Source organism: Petromyzon marinus, unplaced genomic scaffold (assembly GCF_048934315.1).
Source record: "Petromyzon marinus isolate PM22_M1 ecotype Great Lakes invasive population unplaced genomic scaffold, UKy_Petmar_22M1.pri1.0 PM_Scaffold_17, whole genome shotgun sequence".
Taxonomy (NCBI): Eukaryota; Metazoa; Chordata; class Hyperoartia; order Petromyzontiformes; family Petromyzontidae; genus Petromyzon; species Petromyzon marinus.
Genome location: NW_027423135.1, coordinates 602752 through 628726, shown reverse-complemented (window position 1 = coordinate 628726; position 25975 = coordinate 602752). Strand labels below are relative to the sequence as shown.

Sequence of the window (25975 nt, the reverse complement as noted above, 5' to 3'; positions counted from 1 at the left end):
GTGTGGCCGAAACGTCGTGAGAACTTTTTATTTTATCATGATTTTTGTTGTTTTATTTTTTTTTACCTACTACGTGACTTTACCCAGTAGAACCAAAGAGCGTGTTGCACGCAGCATCGGCCTTTCAAAATGACAACGACTGTACGGCGTCGTTACCAAACGCCTGCGCGTCAATACCAAACGCCCCCGTTCAGCCGTGCCAGGAACGTAACCCTATAATTTTTTTCCACGAGGTTTGTGCATTCGTGAGAGGTGTTTGTCTTGCCGCCCCGCGCGTCTCCCCGTGTCCGCGTGGGCAGCCTCCTCCGCACGGCCCCACCGCCGCCCATCCCGCCACCCGCCCCTCCACTGCAGTGCCGCGTCGCTCCAGGTCAGCGGGAGGCGGCGTCCGTCAAGCCGGGCGCAGTCGCAGAGGTGCTGTGTGGCGGTAGCGCAGTCCGGCGAACAAGGATCGGGACTCGAGGCGCTCGAGATACAGGGGCGGGCGGGCGGGGCTGCCAATTTTTTTCCGGCGTTGTACAACGCAAAACAGGCACGGTAACCGCCGAGAGTCGTCGTGGGGGGCATGCAAGGTCACGTGACTTGTAACGCGCGCATACGTTCGTTTAAAGGGTATTTGGCTGCTGCTGGACATTTCCATTTTGTTGAGCTATCGTTTGTGGCCAGGTTGCTTTTGAAAAAGAGCTACAGCAGACTCGGATTATCCGCAGCAATGACGGGGGGGGAGGGTGGCTGCGGATCATTCAAAAATCCTAAAATATAACCACTTTTGACAGACCGATGATGCGCGTGCTCATTGGACGGTGACACTTTCCCGCTCGCGCGCAGAAGACTCCGCCCCGCTCGGCAGAGCCACAGCCAATCGGACATCGGTCAAACGCCGCCCCGCGCCGCTGTAAAGACATTGCAACCACCGTGCTGTTGAGGCGATCGCGTGGATTGTCGGAACGAACCGGAGCAACATATCTGTTCGGTTCAAGCACCTTGTGGCTCGCGATGAACGTTTCCACAAGAATAACGATCAATAATTGTTGGCGCGCTCATTTCACCAACTGGCTTTTCCTGGTGAGGGTCGCGTTGCCGGCCCCATTTTGAGTAGTGGCGGTCCAGACGTCCCTTTTCCCTGGCGACAGAACTCTAGCTCTCCCTGGGTGAATTCCCAGGCGTTCCCAGGCCAGCTGAGCGACATCGTCCTGCTTGAGAGAAAATCCACACGTTATGAATTGATGTCAAGATGCGAGGCGCGCGGTTAATACGCAGATCGGAGAGATCGCACGCGGATAATCGACGGCCTGCTGTGTATAGCTCAGTGGGCCTTACGTTGGTAAACTAAAAAAAAGTTTTTACTTTACGGTAAAGCGCTTGTTCATTCGATACATGTGGGGCTCTGGCCTTGCCGAATTATCCAATATTCCGATTAACAGCGGTGCCCCAGAGATGGAACTTAATTCGTTCCAGAAGGCCATTCGAACACCGATTTGTTCGAACACAGAATACATTTTCCCCATAAGAATGAATGCAAATGACATCAATTGGTTCCAGACGCAAGAAACCTCTCATTATAAAGCATTTTTTCCACACGAAGTTCACAGTAATTGCATGCATAAAATCATACAACAACAACAAGAAACTTTGTGTACGGGTAAAAACCAAAAAACACTCGAATAAAGGAAATCAACGAAAAAGTCGAGGAACAACGTTTTGCGGGTAACTGCACTGTGGGCGAGAGCTACGTGTTAACTGAGCCTCTCGCGCAGGAAAACCTTTGCCCGGGCAAGCGTCGTGCACGCTGCCCACACGCGTCTCAGCCGTGTACAGGTTTTATGTTTAAGTCGCGATTGCCCCGTTCGACCGCCGAATTTCGTTGGGTTTCCGGGGCAAAAAATATTGGGAAGAATCGTCCGAACGCCGATTTTGTTCGAGTTCTGGTGCGTTCGATCTCCCGGGCTCTACTGTATTCCGAATGACATATATACGACGGTACTCGCCCCCCCTCCTCAGTGCCTCCTGCACCAATAAAACAAAAACTAAAAATCCAAATCAGCTTTCCAAACTCTTAACGCGCACCCTACGCATCGAAACACAACAACAACAACAACCGCCATTCGCCACTAAGTGGCGGTGACGTCACCACGACGCTTGTGCCAGGCCATGTGCACCGTGAGGCCACGTGAAGTGTCGAATGCCCGCTGGCAGGAGGTCACTGGGCAGACCCAGCAGGTGCCACGGGTCGACTGACGGGCACGCACGCACGCACACACACACACCCCGAAATCAATTCTATCCAAAACTTTAGATTTGTTTCGCAGACTCGGGGATTTACGTACGATCGGTCCCTTGCTGCTCGATGTAAGGGGTGGACACGAGGTAGAGTCCAGCGCCACGGGCATCGCGGCGACGCTCGCCACACGGCGCGCCCCGGCACCGCCACCGGGTCGCCGTTTTTGGTCGTGGTGCGCCGAAATTGGGTGCCATCCGGTGCGGCGATTCGGCTCACGGCGAACTACCAGCACGCCCACGCGCGTGCCGAAAAGCCGCGGCCGTGCGGAATTACCAGCGATTCCGAATCGTATTAATCGGTTACCGAAATAACGAGGTTTTGCTGCATACTCGACAACATCGGTGAGTATTTTTTATTTTTTTTAGAGACGGGTGAGAGAGAGCGAGAGATCGAGGTCAAATCTATATTTGAAGAACGAGGTAACTCTGATTTAGCTCGACGTGGTGTCGTTTGCGCTAAACTCCCAATCAGGGGGGTTGTTACTCTTTGGTTATGCAGGTCAAAAATGAAGTTAATCAAATCACGACGTTTCGGAAGCAGCACAAGCCTCCGTCATCAGGTGGGATAGTCACAGCAAGAAGCCATTTGCTGTGTTGTTGTCGGCGTTTGTACGGTACACAGGGTAGTCCCCGACTTACGATGGAGATGCATTACGACGACCCCTATCGTAAGTCGAAAATATCGTAAGTCAAAAATGGCCCTAGCCTACCCAGGAGTCTTAAAGATTGGTGGTAATTGAGCAAAACGGAGCAATTTACAGTACCGTACTGTATAAACTATATATACTGTATGTATTTATTTATTACAATACTGTATTGCACAGCACAATTTAAAGTTTAATAAACAAGGTACATTCTTAGCCTACCTACGTGAACTGCAATTTCATCGAAAGTTTTTTTTCTGGAAACAATCCTATCTGCTATTAAAAAAAACTTAACATGCATTGAACGTAACGTTGCGTATCGTGGTAACCCTAAAATTAAACCGCTAAAGCTACGTACCATACATGCATTGAACGTATCGTAACGTATCATATTGTACTGATATTAACCAAGATTCTGTCCGTCGTCTGCATACTTGAACGATGTTAGGATGATGGCTACATTAACTTATTTATTACAATACTGAGCTTGGCTCTGTTTCACTCCAGCGCTGTCCTACCAGACAGTCTCGTCCCTTCACCTGATGAAGGCCGCTTGTGTTGTGGCCGAAACGTCGTGATTTTTTGTCGTTTTATTTTTTTACCTACTACGTGACTTTACCGAATAGAACCAAAGAGTATTAACTTAGTCGTCGGAAGAGGAGGATGGCGATGATAAAGTTACAGTATCGTACCTCGCTGTACGCTGCTGCGTTTGCCTGCCGCGCGAAATTAAAAAATATTTTTCAATTGTCATATCGCTATCGCCATAGTAAGATCGAAATATCGTAAGTCGGGGACCATCGTAGGCCGGGGGGACTACCTGTATATGTATGTCCTGCATGGATACCATAGCTGTCAACCCATACGGTTTACCCCGGATTCTTGTACAAGGAAACTTGAGTGTTCAGGTCCATATGCGTACAGCCGTTTCAATGCAGGCAAACGTCTTTCCTTGGCGATTTGTGTTTCTCCCTTGTGATGGGACCAATAAGGTCCGAGTTGGTCTGCAACAAGGTAGTGTAGTGTATAATAGTGTGGTGTATTAGTAGTGCAGTGTATAGTAGTGTAGTGTATAATAGTGTGGTGTATTAGTAGTGCAGTGTATAGTAGTGTAGTGTATAGTGTAGTGTATAGTAGTGTAGTGTATAATAGTGTGGTGTATTAGTAGTGCAGTGTATAGTAGTGTAGTGTATAGTAGTGCAGTGTATAGTAGTGTAGTGTAATGTATAGTGCAGTGTATAGTAGTGTAGTGTATAGTGACTTTGTAGGATGAACTTTGAGGTTTATAACTGGCACGGGGTGACCAATAAGGTCTGAATTGGACTGTGATAAGGTAGGGCACTGATAAGGGGTTGACAGGTATGGTATAGAAGTGTAGTGTATAGTAGTGTAGTGTATAGTAGTGTAGTCTATAGAAGTGTAGTGTATAGAAGTCTAGTATAGTGTATAGTAGTATAGTGTATAGTAGTGTAGCATATAGTAGTGTAGTGTATAGTAGTGTAGTGTATAGTGTAGTGTATAGTAGTGTAGTGTATAGTAGTGTAGTGTATAGTAGTGTAGTGTATGGTAGTGTAGTGTATAGTGTAGTGTATTGTAGTGTATAGTAGTGTAGTGTATAGTAGTGTAGTGTATAGTGACTTTGTAGGGAGAACGGTGAGATTTATAAGGGGCACGGGGTGACCAATAAGGTCTGAATCGGTCTGTGATAAGGTAGGGAGGGCACTGATCAGGGGTTGACGGCTACGGACTATACGTGTGTGTGTGTGTGCGCGTGACGGGGGGTTGGGGGGTAGCAGCGGTGACACGTGTGGGAGACGAGCACTTGAAGCGTAGGTCCGGAGGGTCGCACGCCAGCGTCTCCACCACCCCCCCTCCTCCTCGTCGGGGTTCCACGCTCACCTCACGTGGTAGCTCACCACACGTGGTAGCTCACCACACGTGGTAGCTCACCACACGTGGTAGCTCACCACACGTGGTAGCTCACCTCACGTGGTAGCTCACCACACGTGGTAGCTCACCTCACGTGGTAGCGCACCACACGTGGTAGCTCACCACACGTGGTAGCTCACCACACGTGGTAGCTCACCACACGTGGTAGCTCACCACACGTGGTAGCTCACCACACGTGGTTGCGCACCTTGTTCTGGAAGAAAAAAGACACCGAGGGCGTTCGTTTGAGAGCGTGGAGCAGGAAGACTTATTCGCGATTCTGGCAAAGCGGCCGATGAAACTGGTTGTTATCCCTAAGAGGTTTAGTTTGTTCGGGGCAAGATCACGTAGATATGAATGTTGCGTCTAGATCACGTAGATGTGAATGTTGGGTCTAGATCACGTAGATATGAATGTTGCCTCTAGATCACGTAGATATGAATGTTGCGTCTAGATCACGTAGATATGAATGTTGCGTCTAGATCACGTAGATATGAATGTTGCGTCTAGATCACGTAGATATGAATGTTGCGTCTAGATCACGTAGATATGAATGTTGTGTCTAGATTACGTAGATGTGAATGTTGCGTCTAGATCACGTAGATATGAGTGTTGCGTCTAGATCACGTAGATATGAATGTTGCTTCTAGATCACGTAGATGTGAATGTTCCGTCTAGATCACGTAGATATGAATGTTGTGTCTAGATCACGTAGATGTGAATGTTGCGTCTAGATGACGTAGATATGAATGTTGCGTCTAGATCACGTAGATGTGAATGTTGTGTCTAGATCATGTAGATATGAATGTTGCGTCTAGATCACGTAGATATGAATGTTGCGTCTAGATCATGTAGATATGAATGTTGCGTCTAGATCACGTAGATGTGAATGTTGCGTCTAGATCACGTAGATATGAATGTTGTGTCTAGATCACGTAGATATGAATGTTGCGTCTAGATCACGTAGATATGAATGTTGCGTCTAGATCACGTAGATATGAATGTTGCGTCTAGATCACGTAGATATGAATGTTGCGTCTAGATCACGTAGATATGAATGTTGCGTCTAGATCACGTAGATATGAATGTTGCGTCTAGATCACGTAGATATGAATGTTGCGTCTAGATCACGTAGATGTGAATGTTGCGTCTAGATCACGTAGATATGAATGTTGCGTCTAGATCACGTAGATATGAATGTTTCGTCTAGATCACGTAGATATGAATGTTGCGTCTAGATCACGTAGATATGAATGTTGTGTCTAGATCACGTAGATATGAATGTTGCGTCTAGATCACGTAGATATGCATGTTGCGTCTAGATCACGTAGATATTAATGTTGCGTCTAGATCACGTAGATATGAATGTTGCGTCTAGATCACGTAGATGTGAATGTTGCGTCTAGATCACGTAGATATGAATGTTGCGTCTAGATCACGTAGATATGAATGTTGCGTCTAGATCACGTAGATGTGAATGTTGCGTCTAGATCACGTAGATGTGAATGTTGCGTCTAGATCACGTAGATATGAATGTTGCGTCTAGATCACGTAGATATGAATGTTGCGTCTAGATCACGTAGATGTGAATGTTGCATCTAGATCACGTAGATGTGAATGTTGTGTCTAGATCACGTAGATGTGAATGTTGCGTCTAGATCACGTAGATGTGAATGTTGCGTCTAGATGACGTAGATATGAATGTTGCGTCTAGATCACGTAGATATGAATGTTGCGTCTAGATCACGTAGATGTGAATGTTGCCTCTAGATCACGTAGATGTGAATGTTGCGTCTAGATGACGTAGATATGAATGTTGCGTCTAGATCACGTAGATATGAATGTTGTGTCTAGATGACGTAGATATGAACGTTGCGTCTAGATCACGTAGATATGAATGTTGCGTCTAGATCACGTAGATATGAATGTTGTGTCTAGATCACGTAGATATGAATGTTGCGTCTAGATCACGTAGATATGAATGTTGCGTCTAGATCACGTAGATATGAATGTTGTGTCTAGATCACGTAGATATGAATGTTGCGTCTAGATCACGTAGATATGAATGTTGCTTCTAGATCGTGTAGATATGAATGTTGCGTCTAGATCACGTAGATATGAATGTTGCGTCTAGATCACGTAGACAGACAAATGCTCTAGACACTCAGACAGACAGTCTAGACACTCATACAGACGCTCTAGACACTCAGACGCTCTAGACACTCAGACAGACGCTCTAGAGTCTAGACACTCAGACAGACGCTCTAGACACTCAGACAGACGCTCTAGACACTCAGACAGACGCGCTAGAGAGACAGACAGACACTCTAGACAGTCACACAGACACTCTAGACAGACAGACCCTCTAGACAGACAGACGCTCTAGACAGTCAGACAGACGCTCTAGACACTCAGACAGACACTCTAGATAGACACTCTAGATAGACACTCAGACAGACAGACGTTCTAGACACTCAGACAGACGCTCTAGACAGTCAGACAGACGCTCTAGACAGTCAGACAGACGCTCTAGACAGTCAGACAGACAGACACTCTAGATAGACAGACAGACACTCTAGATAGACACTCTAGACAGACAGACTCTGTAGGGGCTGTGGTACCCGTGAGGAGAACAGGCGGCGCCCCTGGGAGACGCTCTAGACAGACAGACTCTCTAGATAGACACTCAGACAGACACTCTAGATAGACAGACACTCTAGATAGACAGACAGTCAGACAGACTCAGTAGGGGCTGTGGTACCCGTGAGGAGAACAGGCGGCGCCCCTGGGAGACGCTCTAGACAGACAGACTCTCTAGATAGACACTCAGACAGACACTCTAGATAGACAGACACTCTAGACACTCAGACAGACACTAGATAGACAGACAGACACTCTAGATAGACAGACAGTCAGACAGACTCAGTAGGGGCTGTGGCACCCGTGAGGAGAACAGGCGGCGCCCCTGGGAGACGCCGACACTCAGACAGACGCTCTAGACACTCAGACAGACGCTCTAGATAGACACTCAGACAGACACTCTAGACACTCAGACAGACTCTCTAGCTAGACACTCAGACAGACAGTCAGACAGATATTCTATACACTCAGACAGACAGACACTCTAGATAGACAGACAGACACTCTAGATAGACAGACAGACACTCTAGACACTCAGACAGACACTCTAGACAGTCAGACAGACACTCTAGATAGACAGACAGTCAGACAGACTCTGTAGGGGCTGTGGTACCCGTGAGGCGACCAGCCGGTGCCCCTGGGAGACGCTCTAGACACTCAGACAGACACTCTAGATAGACACTCTAGACAGTCAGACAGACACTCTAGATAGACAGACAGACAGACTCTGTAGGGGCTGTGGTACCCGTGAGGCGACCAGCCGGTGCCCCTGGGAGACGCTCTAGACACTCAGACAGACACTCTAGATAGACACTCAGACAGACACTCTAGACAGTCAGACAGACACTCTAGATAGACAGACAGACAGACTCTGTAGGGGCTGTGGTACCCGTGAGGAGACCAGCCGGTTCCCCTGGGAGACGCTCTAGACACTCAGACAGACACTCTAGATAGACAGTCAGACAGACACTCTAGATAGACACTCAGACAGACAGTCAGACAGACTCTGTAGGGGCTGTGGTACCCGTGAGGCGACCAGCCGGTGCCCCTGGGAGAGGCTCTAGACACTCAGACAGACACTCTAAATAGACACTCAGACAGACACTCTAGACAGTCAGACAGACACTCTAGATAGACAGACAGACAGACTCTGTAGGGGCTGTGGTACCCGTGAGGAGACCAGCCGGTTCCCCTGGGAGACGCTCTAGACACTCAGACAGACACTCTAGATAGACACTCAGACAGACACTCTAGATAGACACTCAGACAGACACTCTAGATAGACACTCTAGACAGACACTCTAGACACTCAGACAGACACTCTAGATAGACACTCAGACAGACACTCTAGATAGACACTCAGACAGACAGACTGTAGGGGCTGTGGTACCCGTGAGGCGACCAGGCGGCGCCCCTGGGAGACGCTCTAGACACTCAGACAGACACTCTAGATAGACACTCAGACAGACACTCTAGATAGACACTCAGACAGACACTCTAGACAGACAGACAGACTGTAGGGGCTGTGGTACCCGTGAGGCGACCAGGCGGCGCCCCTGGGAGACGCTCTAGACACTCAGACAGACACTCTAGATAGACACTCAGACAGACACTCTAGATAGACACTCAGACAGACACTCTAGACAGACAGTCAGACAGACAGACTGTAGGGGCTGTGGTACCCGTGAGGCGACCAGGCGGCACCCCTGGGAGACGCTCTAGACACTCAGACAGACTCTCTAGATAGACAGTCAGACAGACACTCTAGATAGACAGTCAGACAGACAGTCAGACAGACACTCTAGATAGACAGTCAGACAGACACTCTAGACAGACAGTCAGACAGACACTCTAGATAGACAGTCAGACAGACACTCTAGATAGACAGTCAGACAGACACTCTAGATAGACAGTCAGACAGACACTCTAGACAGACAGTCAGACAGACACTCTAGATAGACAGTCAGACAGACACTCTAGATAGACAGTCAGACAGACAGTCAGAGAGACACTCTAGATAGACACTCTAGACAGACACTCTAGACAGACACTCTAGATAGACACTCTAGATAGACAGACAGACTCTGTAGGGGCTGTGGTACCCGTGAGGAGACCAGGCGGCGCCCCTGGGAGACGCTCTAGACACTCAGACAGACTCTCTAGATAGACAGTCAGACAGACACTCTAGATAGACAGTCAGACAGTCAGACAGACACTCTAGATAGACAGTCAGACAGACACTCTAGACAGACAGTCAGACAGACACTCTAGATAGACAGTCAGACAGACACTCTAGATAGACAGTCAGACAGACACTCTAGATAGACAGTCAGACAGACACTCTAGACAGACAGTCAGACAGACACTCTAGATAGACAGTCAGACAGACACTCTAAATAGACAGTCAGACAGACAGTCAGACAGACACTCTAGATAGACACTCTAGACAGACACTCTAGACAGACACTCTAGATAGACACTCAGACAGACACTCTAGACAGACAGACAGACTGTAGGGGCTGTGGTACCCGTGAGGAGACCAGGCGGCGCCCCTGGGAGACGCTCTAGACACTCAGACAGACTCTCTAGATAGACAGTCAGACAGACACTCTAGATAGACAGTCAGACAGACAGTCAGACAGACACTCTAGATAGACAGTCAGACAGACACTCTAGACAGACAGTCAGACAGACACTCTAGATAGACAGTCAGACAGACACTCTAGATAGACAGTCAGACAGACAGTCAGACAGACACTCTAGATAGACACTCTAGACAGACACTCTAGACAGACACTCTAGATAGACAGTCAGACAGACACTCTAGATAGACAAACAGACAGACAGACTGTAGGGGCTGTGGTACCCGTGAGGCGACCAGGCGGCGCCCCTGGGAGACGCTCTAGACAGTCAGACAGACGCTCTAGACAGTCAGACAGACACTCTAGATAGACAGACAGTCAGACAGTCAGACAGACAGACTCTGTAGGGGCTGTGGTACCCGTGAGGCGACCAGGCGGCGCCCCTGGGAGACGATCTAGACAGTCAGACAGACGCTCTAGACAGTCAGACAGACACTCTAGACACTCAGACAGACACTCTAGATAGACAGTCAGACAGACAGTCAGACAGACAGACTCTGTAGGGGCTGTGGTACCCGTGAGGCGACCAGGCGGCGCCCCTGGGAGACGCCGGCGGTGATCGCCAGCGCGAGCTCGGAGCTGGACAGGGCCACGTCCAGCACCTGCAGGGCCAGGTGCTGCCACTCGGCCCCCAGGGGCTCCACACAGAACGTCCTTGTCTCCTGGCACGCGGGGAGTGGGGGGAGAGCGACGTGGGGAGTGGGGGGACAGGGACGTGGGGAGTGGGGGGACAGGGACGTGGGGAGTGGGGGGACAGGGACGTGGGGAGTGGGGGGACAGGGACGTGGGGTGGACGTGGGGAGTGGGGGGAGAGGGACGTGGGGTGGACGTGGGGTGGACGTGGGGAGTGGGGGGAGAGAGACGTGGGGAGTGGGGGGACAGGGACGTGGGGTGGACGTGGGGTGGACGTGGGGAGTGGGGGGAGAGAGACGTGGGGAGTGGGGGGACAGGGACGTGGGGTGGACGTGGGGTGGACGTGGGGAGTGGGGGGAGAGAGACGTGGGGAGTGGGGGGACAGGGACGTGGGGAGTGGGGGGACAGGGACGTGGGGAGTGGGGGGACAGGGACGTGGGGAGTGGGGGGACAGGGACGTGGGGTGGACGTGGGGGGAGAGGGACGTGGGGTGGACGTGGGGGGAGAGGGACGTGGGGTGGACGTGGGGGGAGAGGGACGTGGGGTGGACGCGGGGAGTGGGGGGACAGGGACGTGGGGAGTGGGGGGACAGAGACGTGGGGTGGACGTGGGGAGTGGGGGGAGAGGGACGTGGGGTGGACGTGGGGGGAGAGGGACGTGGGGTGGACGTGGGGGGAGAGGGACGTGGGGTGGACGTGGGGGGAGAGGGACGTGGGGTGGACGCGGGGAGTGGGGGGACAGGGACGTGGGGAGTGGGGGGACAGAGACGTGGGGTGGACGTGGGGAGTGGGGGGAGAGGGACGTGGGGTGGACGTGGGGTGGACGTGGGGTGGACGTGGGGAGTGGGGGGAGAGAGACGTGGGGAGTGGGGGGACAGGGACGTGGGGTGGACGTGGGGTGGACGTGGGGTGGACGTGGGGAGTGGGGGGAGAGAGACGTGGGGAGTGGGGGGACAGGGACGTGGGGTGGACGCGGGGTGGACGCGGGGAGTGGGGGGACAGGGACGTGGGGAGTGGGGGGAGAAAGACGTGGGGTGGACGCGGGGTGGACGCGGGGAGTGGGGGGAGAGAGACGTGGGGTGGACGTGGGGTGGACGCGGGGAGTGGGGGGACAGGGACGTGGGGAGTGGGGGGAGAGAGACGTGGGGTGGACGCGGGGTGGACGCGGGGAGTGGGGGGAGAGAGACGCCGGGTGGACGTGGGGAGTGGGGGGAGAGGGACGTGGGGTGGACGTGGGGTGGACGTGGGGTGGACGCGGGGAGTGGGGGGAGAGAGACACGGGGTGGACATGGGGTGGACGCAGGGTGGACGTGGGGTGGAGGCGGGGTGGAGGCGGGGTGGACGTGTGGTGGACGTGGGGTGGACAGGTGTGCTTGCGTCGTGAGAGTCCTTTACCGGTAACGAGTGCCGACCGGCTGAGTGGTGAGCGGCGTGGTGAGTGGTGAGCCTCGTGGTGAGTGGTGAGAGTCGTGGTGAGTGTCGTGGTGAGTGGCGAGTGTCGTGGTGAGTGGTGAGCCTCGTGGTGAGTGGTGAGAGTCGTGGTGAGTGTCGTGGTGAGTGGCGAGTGTCGTGGTGAGTGGTGAGCCTCGTGGTGAGTGGTGAGAGTCGTGGTGAGTGGTGAGGGCCGTGGTGAGTGGTGAGAGTCGTGGTGAGTGGTGAGCCTCGTGGTGAGTGGTGAGAGTCGTGGTGAGTGTCGTGGTGAGTGGTGAGAGTCGTGGTGAGTGGTGAGCCTCGTGGTGAGTGGTGAGAGTCGTGGTGAGTGGTGAGAGTCGTGGTGCGTGTCGTGGTGAGTGGCGAGTGTCGTGGTGAGTGGTGAGAGTCGTGGTGAGTGGTGAGAGTCGTGGTGAGTGGTGAGGGCCGTGGTGAGTGGTGAGCCTCGTGGTGAGTGGTGAGAGTCGTGGTGAGTGTCGTGGTGAGTGGTGAGAGTCGTGGTGAGCCTCGTGGTGAGTGGTGAGAGTCGTGGTGAGTGGTGAGAGTCGTGGTGAGTGTCGTGGTGAGTGGCGAGTGTCGTGGTGAGTGGTGAGAGTCGTGGTGAGTGGTGAGAGTCGTGGTGAGTGGTGAGGGCCGTGGTGAGTGGTGAGAGTCGTGGTGAGTGGTGAGCCTCGTGGTGAGTGGTGAGAGTCGTGGTGAGTGTCGTGGTGAGTGGTGAGAGTCGTGGTGAGTGGTGAGCCTCGTGGTGAGTGGTGAGAGTCGTGGTGAGTGGTGAGAGTCGTGGTGAGTGTCGTGGTGAGTGGCGAGTGTCGTGGTGAGTGGTGAGAGTCGTGGTGAGTGGTGAGAGTCGTGGTGAGTGGTGAGGGCCGTGGTGAGTGGTGAGCCTCGTGGTGAGTGGTGAGAGTCGTGGTGAGTGGTGAGCCTCGTGGTGAGTGGTGAGCCTCGTGGTGAGTGGCGTGGTGGTGAGAGTCGTGGTGAGTGGTGAGAGTCGTGGTGAGTGGTGAGCCTCGTGGTGAGTGGCGTGGTGGTGAGAGTCGTGGTGAGTGGTGAGAGTCGTGGTGAGTGGTGAGCCTCGTGGTGAGTGGCGTGGTGGTGAGAGTCGTGGTGAGTGGTGAGTGTCGTGGTGAGTGGTGAGCCTCGTGGTGAGCGGCGTCGCGTTCTCTCGGCGAGCCGGTGGTGAGTATTTCTGCGCGTGTCGGCACCTGCCACAGAGCGTAGGGGTAGGGCCACCGCACGGCCTGGCCCAGGTAGGCGGTCCCGGCCACGCCGGCGTGCGAGTAGCGGCACAGGGGGCCCATGAGCAGCGAGGAGAGGGCCAGGGACAGGTGGGGGACGCTGGCAGCCGCGCTCAGCACGCAGAGAGCGCACGAAGCCTCGGCCTGCGTGGGGCGGTGGGACAACGGGGACAGTGGTGGTGGTGGTGATGGTGGTGGTGGTGATGATGGTGGTGGTGATGGTGGTTGTGGTGGTGATGATGGTGGTGGTGATGATGATGGTGGTGGTGGTGATGGTGGTGATTGTGGTGGTGGTGATTGTGGTGATTATGGTGGTGGTGATGGTGGTGATTGTGGTGATTATGGTGGTGGTGATGGTGGTGGTGGTGATGGTGGTGGTGGTGATGGTGGTGATGGTGGTGGTGGTGATGATGGTGGTGATGGTGGTGATGATGGTGGTGATGGTGGTGATGATGGTGATGATGGTGGTGATAGTGATGGTGGTGATAGTGATAGTGATGGTAGTGATGATGATGGTGGTGGTAGTGATAGTGATGGTGATAGTGATGATGGTGGTGATAGTGGTGGTAGTGATTGTGATAGTGATGATGATGATGGTGGTGATGGTGGTGGTAGTGATAGTGATGATGATGGTGGTGATGGTGGTGGTGGTGATGGTGGTGGTGATGATGGTGGTGATGGTGGTGATTGTGGTGGTGATTGTGGTGGTGATGGTGGTGATGGTGGTGGTGGTGATGGTGGTGGTGGTGGTGATGATGGTGGTGGTGGTGATGGTGGTGGTGGTGATGGTGGTGGTGATGGTGATGGTGGTGATGGTGATGGTGGTGGTGATGGTGGTGGTGGTAATGATGGTGGTAATGATGGTGGTGATGATGATGGTGGTGGTGGTGGTGGTGGTCATGGTGGTGATGGTGATGATGGTGGTGATGGTGGTGATGATGGTGGTGATGGTGGTGATAGTGATGGTAGTGATGATGATGGTGGTAGTGATAGTGATGATGGTGGTGATAGTGGTGGTAGTGATGGTGATAGTGATGATGGTAGTGATGATGATGGTGGTGATGGTGGTGGTAGTGGTGGTAGTGATAGTGATGATGGTGGTAATGGTGGTGATGGTGGTGATGATGGTGGTGATGGTGGTGGTAGTGATAGTGATGATGGTGGTGATAGTGGTGATAGTGATGATGATGGTAGTGATGATGATGGTGGTGATGATGGTGGTGATAGTGATGGTGATAGTGATGATGGTGGTGATAATGGTGATAGTGATGATGGTGGTGATAGTGATGGTGATAGTGGTGATGATGGTAGTGATGATGATGATGGTGGTGATGATGGTGATGATGGTGGTGATGGTGATAGTGATGATGGTGGTGATAGTGGTGATAGTGATGATGATGGTAGTGATGATGATGGTGGTGATGATGGTGGTGATAGTGATGGTGATAGTGATGATGGTGGTGATAATGGTGATAGTGATGATGGTGGTGATAGTGGTGATGATGGTAGTGATGATGATGATGATGATGGTGGTGATGATGGTGGTGATGGTGATAGTGATGATAGTGATAGTGATGCCGATGATGATGATGGTGGTGGTGATAGTGATGGTAGTGATGGTAATGGTAGTGATGATGGTGATGGTGGTGATGGTGTTTCACCAGTGAACGTGTCCGCTTCCTGAGCCCGGATCTCACAGTGACAGCGCCAGCGCACACGGCCTGCAGACGACACCATCAGCACCCACGTGACTACCATCAACATCGCCATCAACATCACCCACGTGACTACCATCATCAGCACCCACGTGACTACCATCATCATCACCCACGTGACTAACATCACCATCAACATCACCCACGTGACTACCATCACCATCATCAGCACCCACGTGACTACCATCAACATCACCCACGTGACTAACATCAACAGCACCCACGTGACTACCATCATCATCACCCACGTGACTAACATCACCATCAACATCACCCACGTGACTACCATCACCATCATCAGCACCCACGTGACTACCATCAACATCACCCACGTGACTACCATCAACATCACCCACGTGACTACCATCACCATCATCAGCACCCACGTGACTACCATCATCATCACCCACGTGACTAACATCAACAGCACCCACGTGACTACCATCAACATCATCAACACCATCAGCACCCACGTGACTACCATCAACATCACCCACGTCACTACCATCACCATCAACATCACCACCATTATCATCACCAACACCATCATCACCATCACCCACGTGACTACCATCACCATCAGCATCACCAACACCATCATCAGCACCCACGTCACTACCATCAACATCAACATCACCCACGTGACTACCATCATCACCAACACCATCAACATCACCCACGTCACTACCATCAACATCACCCACGTGACTACCATCACCCACGTGACTACCATCACCATCATCAGCACCCACGTGACTACCATCAACATCACCCACGTGACTACCATCACCATCATCAGCACCCACGTGACTACCAGCAACATCAACATCACCCACGTGACTACCATCACCCACGTGACTACCATCACCATCATCAGCACCCACGTGACTAACATCAACATCACCCGCGTGACTACCATCATCAGCACCCACGTGACTACCATCAACATCACCCACGTGACTACCATCATCAGCACCCACGTGACTACCATCAACATCACCCACGTGACTACCATCATCACCATCACCAACACCATCAAAATCACCCACGTGACTACCATCATCACCCACGTGACTACCATCATCAGCACCCACGTGACTACCATCATCAGCACCCACGTGACTACCATCACCCACGTGACTACCATCATCATCACCCACGTGACTAACACCAACATCACCCACGTGACTACCATCATCATCACCCACGTGACTACCATCATTATCACCCACGTCACTACCATCATCATCACCACGTCACTACCATCAACATCACCCACGTCATTACCATCAACATCACCACCATCATCATCACCATCACCCACGTGACTACCATCAGCATCACCAACACCATCATCAGCACCCACGTCACTACCATCAACAACACCATCATCAGCACCCACGTCACTACCATCAACATCACCAACACCATCATCACCAACACCATCTACATCACCAACACCATCACCATCATCACCAACACCATCATCAGCACCATCAACATCACCAACACCATCATCATCACCAACACCATCATCACCAACACCATCATCACCAACACCATCATCACTAACACCATCATCATCACCAACACCATCAACATCACCAACACCATCAACATCACCAACACCATCATCATCACCAACACCATCAGCACCCACGTCACTACCATCAACATCACCAACACCAACATCACCAACACCATCATCATAATCACCAACACCATCACCAACACCATCAACATCACCAACACCATCATCATCACCAACACACCATCATCATCACCAACACCATCAACATCACCAACAACACCATCAACATCACCAACACCATCAACATCACCAACAACACCATCAACATCACCAACACCATCAACATCACCAACAACATCACCAACATCACCAACAACATCATCAACATCACCAACACCATCACCAACACCATCATCAACATCACCAACAACATCATCAACATCACCAACACCATCACCAACACCATCAACATCACCAACACCATCAACAACACCATCATCACCAACAACATCACCAACAACATCATCAACACCATCATCATCACCAACACCATCATCATCACCAACACCATCAACATCACCAACAACACCAACACCATCACCAACACCATCAACAACACCAACACCATCATCAACACCATCATCACCAACAACATCACCAACAACATCAACACCATCATCACCAACACCATCAACATCAACACCATCAACATCAACACCAACAACATCACCAACAACATCATCAACACCATCATCCCCCTCTTGTTTACCACCAACACCACCGTAATCGGCACCATGGTGAGCGTGGTGAGTTTTGCGTAGTGAGCGTGGTGAGTCGCGTATGGTGAGCGTGGTGAGTGTGGTGAGTTTAGCGTGGTGAGCGTGGTGAGTGTGGTGAGCGTGGTGAGTTGTGAGTGGTGAGTTGTGCATGGTGAGCGTGGTGAGCGTGGTGAGTTGTGCATGGTGAGCGTGGTGAGTTGTGAGTGGTGAGTTGTGAGTGGTGAGTTGTGCATGGTGAGCGTGGTGAGTGTGGTGAGCGTGGTGAGTTGTGAGTGGTGAGTTGTGCATGGTGAGTGTGGTGAGCGTGGTGAGTTGTGAGTGGTGAGTCGCGCATGGTGAGCGTGGTGAGTCGTGCGTGGTGAGCGTGGTGAGTGAGAGGCCCCACCAGCAGGCCGGCCCACACGGGGCAGGCCACGCGGCTGCTCCACGCCACGTAGGCCTGCAGCTGCAGGCTCAGGCCTGGGAAGAAGGCGACCACCCCCGAGGCGACACTCAGCGTGCCGAGGACTACCAGGGCCCAGCCTGGGCACAGCACGGCCATGCGCGCACACAGAGACACACCGCCCTGCGCACACAGAGACACAGAGACACACACAGAGACACACAGCCCTGCACACACAGAGACACAGAGACACACACCGCCCTGCACACACAGAGACACACAGCCCTGCACATACAGAGACACACAGCCCTGCACACACAGAGACACAGACCTGCACACACAGAGACACACAGACACAGAGACACACAACCCTGCACACACAGAGACACAGACACACAGCCCTGCACACACAGAGACACACAGCCCTGCACACACAGAGACACACAGACACACAGCCCTGCACACACAGAGACACACAGCCCTGCACACACAGAAACACAGAGACACACAGCCCTGCACACACAGAGACACACAGCCCTATACACACAGAGACACATAGAAACACACAGCCCTGTACACACAGAGACACAGCCCTGCACACACAGAGACACAGCCCTGCACACACAGAGACACACAGCCCTATACACACAGAGACACACAGAGACACACAGCCCTGTACACACAGAGACACAGCCCTGTACACACAGAGACACAGCCCTGCACACACAGAGACACAGCCCTGCACACACAGAGACACACAGAGACACACATCCCTGCACACACAGAGACACACAGCCCTGCACACAGAGACACAGCCCTGCACACACAGAGACACACACAGAGACACACAGACACACACAGAGACACAGCCCTGCACACACAGAGACACAGAGACACACACAGAGACACACACAGAGACACAGCCCTGCACACACAGAGACACAGAGACACAGCCCTGCACACACAGAGACACACAGACACAGAGACACAGCCCTGCACACACAGAGACACACACACACAGAGACACAGCCCTGCACACACAGAGACACAGCCCTGTACACACAGAGACACACAGCCCTGCACACACAGAGACACAGCCCTGTACACACAGACACACACAGAGACACACATCCCTGCACACACAGAGACACACAGCCCTGCACACACAGAGACACAGCCCTGTACACACAGACACACACAGAGACACACATCCCTGCACACACAGAGACACAGCCCTGCACACACAGAGACACAGAGACACACAGCCCTGCACACACAGAGACACACAGCCCTATACACACAGAGACACACAGAGACACACAGCCCTGTACACACAGAGACACAGCCCTGTACACACAGACACACACAGAGACACACATCCCTGCACACACAGAGACACACAGCCCTGCACACAGAGACACGAAGTGGCGGTGGCGTCACCAGGGCGCTTGTGCCAGGCTAGGTGCACTTTGAGGCCACGTGAAGTGTCGAAGGCTCCGCTGCTGACAGGGGGTTTCGGGACAGACCCAGCAGGTGCCATGGGTCGACTGACTGAGATGACTGGCTGATGCACCACCAGCTGTACCCCCTACTGTGCCAACTCGCTCCATTTTATCCACCCGGCGCTCCGCTCGTTGTTGTGAGCGTCGCTCCTCTGCCCTCCGTTGTTGTTGGAGGGCGACTGCCTCCAGCTGCCCAGTAGCATCCTTCACGAGCCTCCTCCACAGAGGCCGATTTTGACACCGCTGGTACCGGTCATCGGCAAGTCCACTCAGCTCCAGGTCCTCCTGTACCACATCACTCCATCTCTTCTCCAGCCCGTGTCACTCACTCACCCACTCACTCACCCATCAGCTTCATCTCTTTTCCAGCCCGTGTCACCCACCCACTCACCTACTCACTCACCCACCCACTCACCCACTCACTCACCCATCAGCTCCATCTCTTCTCCAGCCCGTGTCACCCACTCACCCATCCACTCACTCACCCACCCACTCACCCACTCACTCACCCATCAGCTCCATCTCTTCTCCAGCCCGTGTCACTCACCCACTCACTCACCCATCAGCTCCATCTCTTCTCCAGCCCGTGTCACCCACTCACCCATCCACTCACTCACCCACTAACTCACCCACTCACTCACCCATCAGCTCCATCTCTTCTCCAGCCCGTGTCACCCACTCACCCATCCACTCACTCACCCACCCACTCACCCATCAGCTCCATCTCTTCTCCAGCCCGTGCCGTGCCCGCTTAGCCCCCTCTATGCGGCCAAACAGAAGCTGCTGGGCCATGCGGTGGCTACGTGACCCCAGCCCAACGCAGCCTCGCCTGGCCGGAGGCGCTCACCGATGTTACCGTGTCCAGATCTCTCAAGGATCTGCGAGCTCCTCGCACAATCCAGCCTGCAGGTTAAACCCAGGATGGATCGCAGCCCAGGGCCATCCTGAGCGTTTCTAACCGGCGCAGATTTCCCATCCCACGTGTGGGGGTGGACGGGGGTGGTCCACGTTTCACAAAGCGCAGTAGAGAAGGGAGGGCATTGATCGTGGCAACAGGGTCAGTTTCTATAGCGCTGTTTTGGTGATTTCGAAAACGTTTTGGTTTAGCCGTATTTTGTTTGTTGTAGTTAGTACAGAGTTGGCGGGGTAAATTTTATTCTAAATCGTCTCATGGTTGTTATTGTTCGACTTGAATTCACCTTGGGGTGTTTTTTTTGTTGCACACAGCGTTGATATGCGGTGCTTTTATCTGGAAGACTCTGTCGTCTTTTCCTGGATGTTCCCGTTTGCGCGCCGCCACTTTAAGATGTTATCTCGTTCTCTTGTTTTGCTGCACCCGATTCAAGAGCCGCATGACTCACAGGGGCTATACTTTTTAAATTTTGATTTAAAGCTTTCGTGACTGCAGTAATTCATATTCTTAGTTTTTTCGGTAAAGTCACGTTTAAGGGAAACAACACATAGGGGCTATACTCTTTGGTTCTATTGGGTAAAGTCACGTAGGTGAAAATATTAATATTATAAATATGAAATTAAATATAGAAATATAAAATTAATATCGATATTTATTCATTATTTTCACCTACGTGACTTTACCCAATAGAACCAAAGAGTATGGATCCTAGCAGTCACGAAAGCTTTAAATCTAGAATTCACAGGGGCTACTTACACCTAATAAATGAATTAAATTTCGATTTAAAGCTTTTGTGACGGCAAGGATTCATCTTCTTTGGTTCTTTCGGTAAAGTCGCCACGTAGAATGGAAATAAAATAATAATGCGTAATAAAACATAAAATATGGTTTTATTATTTTATTTCCATTCCACGTGACTTTACCGAAAGAACCAATGAGATTCGTTTAAGTTTAATTAATTTTCTTTGGTTCTTTCGGTAAAGTCACCACGTAGAATGAGAATAAAATAATAAAGTAAAACAATAAAATTCTCACGGACGTTTCGGCCACAATACAAGTGCCCTTCTTCAGGTGAAAGGAACAAACCTGTTGGGACGACAGAGCTTCAATGAACGTTGTTAAGGTTCGTAGCGTCTTTTAAAGCTGGTTGAGAGAAGTGAGGCACCTTGACAAAGGGGGTTTACATATCAAACAGGAGAATTTAGCATTGAAACAGTTTGATATGTAAACGTGGTGGTGACTTTACCGAAAGAACCAAAGGAAATGAATGAAACTTAAATGCATTTTATTGGTTCTTTCGGTAAAGTCACGTGGAATGGAAATAAAATAATAAAAAATAAAAACCATATTTTATTTCATTATGTTTTATCACGTTTTATTTTTATTATCTTATTCCCATTCTACGTGGTGGTGACTTTACCGAAAGAACCAAAGAAGTTGAATCCTTGCAGTCACGAAAAGCTTTAAATCGATATTTAACTTCGATGAACTGAAGGTAACTTCCATGCCAGCAGCGGCAGCGTTACGCAATTGAATTTGGGGCCGTCCATAAATGACGTCACGCGATTTTGGACAATGTTTTACCCCCCCCTCGTCACACAGCGTCACAAAAAATCAGACCCCCCCTCAAATATGACGTCACAAAGCTCTGCCCCCCCCAAAAAAAAAATAAAACACGCTTCAAATCATATCCTTAGCTCTTTCGGTAAAGTCACGTCGAAGGGAAACAACAAAATAAAAAAATATATCTATAAAACAATAAAAAAAATTCTCACGACGTTTCGACCATAACACCTGATGATGACCGTTTGTGTTATGGTCGAAACGTCGTGAGAATTTTTTTTATTGTTTAATATATATTTTATTATTTTATTGTTTCCCTTCAACGTGACTTTACCTAAAGAGCTAACAAAATGAATTACTGCAGTCACGAAAGCTTTAAATAAAACACGCTTCAAATCGCTTTAGACTATTGTTGTCATTGTGAGTAGTTGCGTGTTTAATGTGGCGCTGCAACTCTGATGTTGTAGGAGAAAACATTTATTTAAAAAAAGTCTATTTAATTAAGCAGAACGTGTTGTCTATAGTTATTTATAAAGTTGCGCATTTTCACGTGACGTCACAAATCGTCATTAATGTCTAACCCCCCCCCCAGGTGCGTGACGTCATTTATGGACGGCCCCTTAGCTAGGCGCAGTGCTTGCTTATGACGGGGCTTTGATGGCGAAAGCCTCGACTCTGAGTGGCACGCTCCAGGTTCAGCGACAGCAGCGTCTCCAAATTCAATCTCTGAGTGAGCAGCAATCGCCTGATCATCAGCAGCGCACAACAGCATGGTTGATCAGGAGGGAGCCATCCCTTAACCGCAGAGACCCACAGATTCACACATGCCAACAGACTCACACAGACCGACAGAGACCCGTAGACTCGCACAGAGATCCCCGTAGACTCACACAGAGACCCACAGACTCACACAGAGACCCACAGCCTCACACAGAGACCCACAGACTCGCACAGAGACCCACAGACTCATAGAGACCAACAGACTCACACAGACTGACAGAGACCCACAGACTCGCACAGAGACCCACAGACTCATAGAGACCCACAGACTCACACATACTAACAGACTCACACACTGACAGAGACCCACAGACTCACACAGAGACCCACAGACTCACACATACCAACAGACTCACACATACCAACAGACTCACACATACCAACAGACTCACACAGACCGACAGAGACCCGTAGACTCGCACAGAGACCCACAGACTCATAGAGACCCACAGACTGACAGACTCACACAGACTGACATAGACCCATAGACTCGCACAGAGACCCACAGTCTCACACATACCCACAGACTCACACAGACCGACAGAGACCCGTAGACTCGCACAGAGACCCACAGACTCATAGAGACCAACAGACTCACACATACCAATATAATCACACAGACTCGCACAGAGACCCACAGACTCATAGAGACCCACAGACTCTCACAGACTAACAGAGACCCACAGACTCGCACAGAGACCCACAGACTCATAGAGACCCACAGACTCACACATACTAACAGACTCACACACTGACAGAGACCCACAGACTCACACAGCGACCCACAGACTCACACATACCAACAGACTCACACATACCGACAGAGACCCGTAGACTCGCACAGAGACCCACAGACTCACACAGACCAACAGAGACCCGTAGACTCGCACTGAGATCCACAGACTCGCACAGAGACCCACAGACTCATAGAGACCCACAGTCTCACACATACCAACAGACTCACACAGACTGACAGATATCCGTAGACTCGCACTGAGACCCACAGACTCATAGAGACCCACAGACTCACACAGAGACCTACAGACTCACACAGAGACCCACAGACTCACACAGAGACCCACAGACTCACACAGAGACCCACAGACTCACACAGAGACACACAGACTCACACAGACCCACAGACTCACACAGACTGACAGAGACCCCGTAGACTCGCACTGAGACCCACAGACTCATAGAGACCCACAGAATTACACAGACCCACAGACTCACACAGACCGACAGAAACCCACAGACTCGCACAGAGACCCATAGACTCGCAAAGAGACCCATAGACTCGCACAGAGACCCACAGACTCACATAGAGACCCAGAGACTCACACTAAGCACCTGCCTGGGTATATTGTACCATCGGACACTCCACCCCCACAACTCCCAATCGGTGATGGGGCAGTTGTGGAGAGAGTGGAGCGTTTCCCATACCTGGGCAGTGTGCTCATGACCGGCCCCGGTTTAACAGCAGAGGTCTCACTCCGAATCAGTCGAGCGGCAATATCTTTTCATCGGTTGCGTACAGTGAGGGAAAAAAAGTATATGATCCCCTGCTGATATTGTACGTTTGCCCACTGACGAAGAAATGATCAGTCTATAATTTTAATGGTAGGTTTATTTGAACAGTGAGAGACAAAATAACAACAAGAAAATCCAGAAAAACGCATGTCAAAAATGTTAGAAATTGATTTACATTTTAATGAGGGCAATTAGTATTTGACCCCCTCTCAATCAGAAAGATTTCTGGCTCCCAGGTGTCTTTTATACAGGTAACGAGCTGAGATTAGGAGCACACTCTTAAAGGGAGTGCTCCTAATCTCAGCTTATTACCTGTATAAAAAACACCTGTCCACAGAAGCAATCAGTCAATCAGATTCCAAACTCTCCACCATGGCCAAGACCAAAGAGCTCTCCAAGGATGTCAGGGACAAGATTGTAGACCTACACAAGGCTGGAATGGGCTACAAGACCATTGCCAAGCAGCTTGGTGAGAAGGTGACAACAGTTGGTGAGATTATTCGTAAATGGAAGAAAGGGGGTCAAAAACTTATTTCCCTCATTAAAATGCAAATCAATTTATAACATTTTTGACATGCGTTTTTCTGGATTTTTTTGTTATTCTGTCTCTCACTGTTCAAATAAACCTACCATTAAAATTATAGACTGATCATTTCTTTGTCAGTGGGCAAACGTACAAAATCAGCAGGGGATCAAATCGTTTTTCCCTCACTGTAACGCTGTGTGGAAGCTACCTGGTCTGTCGCTCCGCACGAAGCTTCAGGTCTTTTCGGCCACAGTCATTCCCTCCCTTCTCTACGCTTGCGAAACATGGAAAAATCCCATCGGTGAGCTCCTCTGGCAGGCAAGGCTGCGTTGGCTGGTTCATGTAACCCGCATGCCCAGCCACCGCATGCCGAAACAGCTTTTGTTCGGCCGGATCGAGGGGGCTAAAAGGGCGCGGCACGGGCTAGAGAAGAGATGGAGTGATGTGGTACAGGAGGACGTGGAGCTGAGTGGACTTGCCGATGACTGGTACCAGCGGTGTCAAGATCGGCCTCTGTGGAGGAGGCTCGTGAAGGATGCTACTGGGCAGTTGGAGGCAGTCGCCCTCCAACAACAACGGAGGGCGGAGGAGCGACGCTCACAACAACGAGCGGAGCGCCGGGTGGCTAAAGCACAGCAGGTTGGCACAGTAGGGGGCACAGGTGGTGCACCAGCCAGTAATTTCAGTCGGTCGACCCGTGGCACCTGGGTCTGCCCCGTGACCTCCTGCCAACGGGCGTTTGACACTCCACGTGGCCTCAAGGTGCACATAGCCTGGCACAAGCGTCGTGGTGACGTCACCGCCACTTAGTGGCGAATGGCGGTTGTTGTGTGTGTATATGTGTGTATATGTGTGTGTATATGTGTGTGTGTATATGTGTGTGGGTATATGCGTGTATATGTGTGTATATGTGTGTATAAGTGTGTATGTGTGTGTGTATATGTGTGTGCGTATATGCGTGTATATGTGTGTATAAGTGTGTGTATGTGTGTGTGCGTATATGCGTGTATATGTGTGTATATGTGTGTGTGTGCCCTCTGCAATTACCTGTCCCGTGTGGAATATCTTCCCACGAAACTTTGGGGGATGTCGCCCTTGAGAAGCTGTGCGGGAGTCGACGGGCGATGGGTCTCTGTGTGTGCGCGTGTGTTTGTTAGACGTAGCAACGCAAAAAACCCTCCCCCAGTGAGTCGCAAACAACTGCCCGGGCACCCACGTCGACTCCACGACACTCATAGCAACGTGAAGGGTTGGGTATGGTGTGTGTGCGGGTGTGTGTGGGGTGTGTGTGTGTGGAGGTGTGTGTGGGGGTGTGTGTGTG

The 25975-nt window shown here is 51.2% G+C and overlaps 2 protein-coding genes across 4 annotated transcripts in view; one reads left to right on the top strand and one right to left on the bottom strand.

Moving 5' to 3' along the window:
• Window positions 1–2040, top strand: part of LOC116956732 (uncharacterized) — a 36581-nt gene extending 34541 nt beyond the window's left edge. Inside the window, exon 9 of the mRNA XM_076063690.1 lies at window positions 300–2040. Within this exon, the coding sequence (XP_075919805.1) occupies window positions 300–431 (132 nt within the window). The 3' untranslated portion in view covers window positions 432–2040. The remainder of the gene's footprint in view (window positions 1–299) is intronic.
• Window positions 1827–25959, bottom strand: TMEM212 (transmembrane protein 212). Of its 3 annotated transcripts, XM_076063700.1 has the most exons (6): window positions 25702–25959; window positions 17844–18023; window positions 15095–15154; window positions 13401–13577; window positions 10651–10797; window positions 1827–5067 (listed from the first exon to the last, which is right to left on the bottom strand). In XM_076063700.1, exons 1-6 carry the CDS (start codon window positions 25888–25890, stop codon window positions 5041–5043), a joined length of 780 nt encoding a protein of 259 aa, XP_075919815.1. In that variant the 5' UTR covers window positions 25891–25959; the 3' UTR covers window positions 1827–5040. The 3 variants fall into 3 exon arrangements, with proteins under 3 accessions (XP_075919815.1, XP_075919817.1, XP_075919816.1); XM_076063702.1 differs by lacking the exon at window positions 25702–25959 and having other exon boundaries at window positions 17844–18172; XM_076063701.1 differs by lacking the exons at window positions 17844–18023; window positions 25702–25959 and adding an exon at window positions 17449–17801.
• Between the last annotated feature and the right edge of the window lie 16 nt (window positions 25960–25975).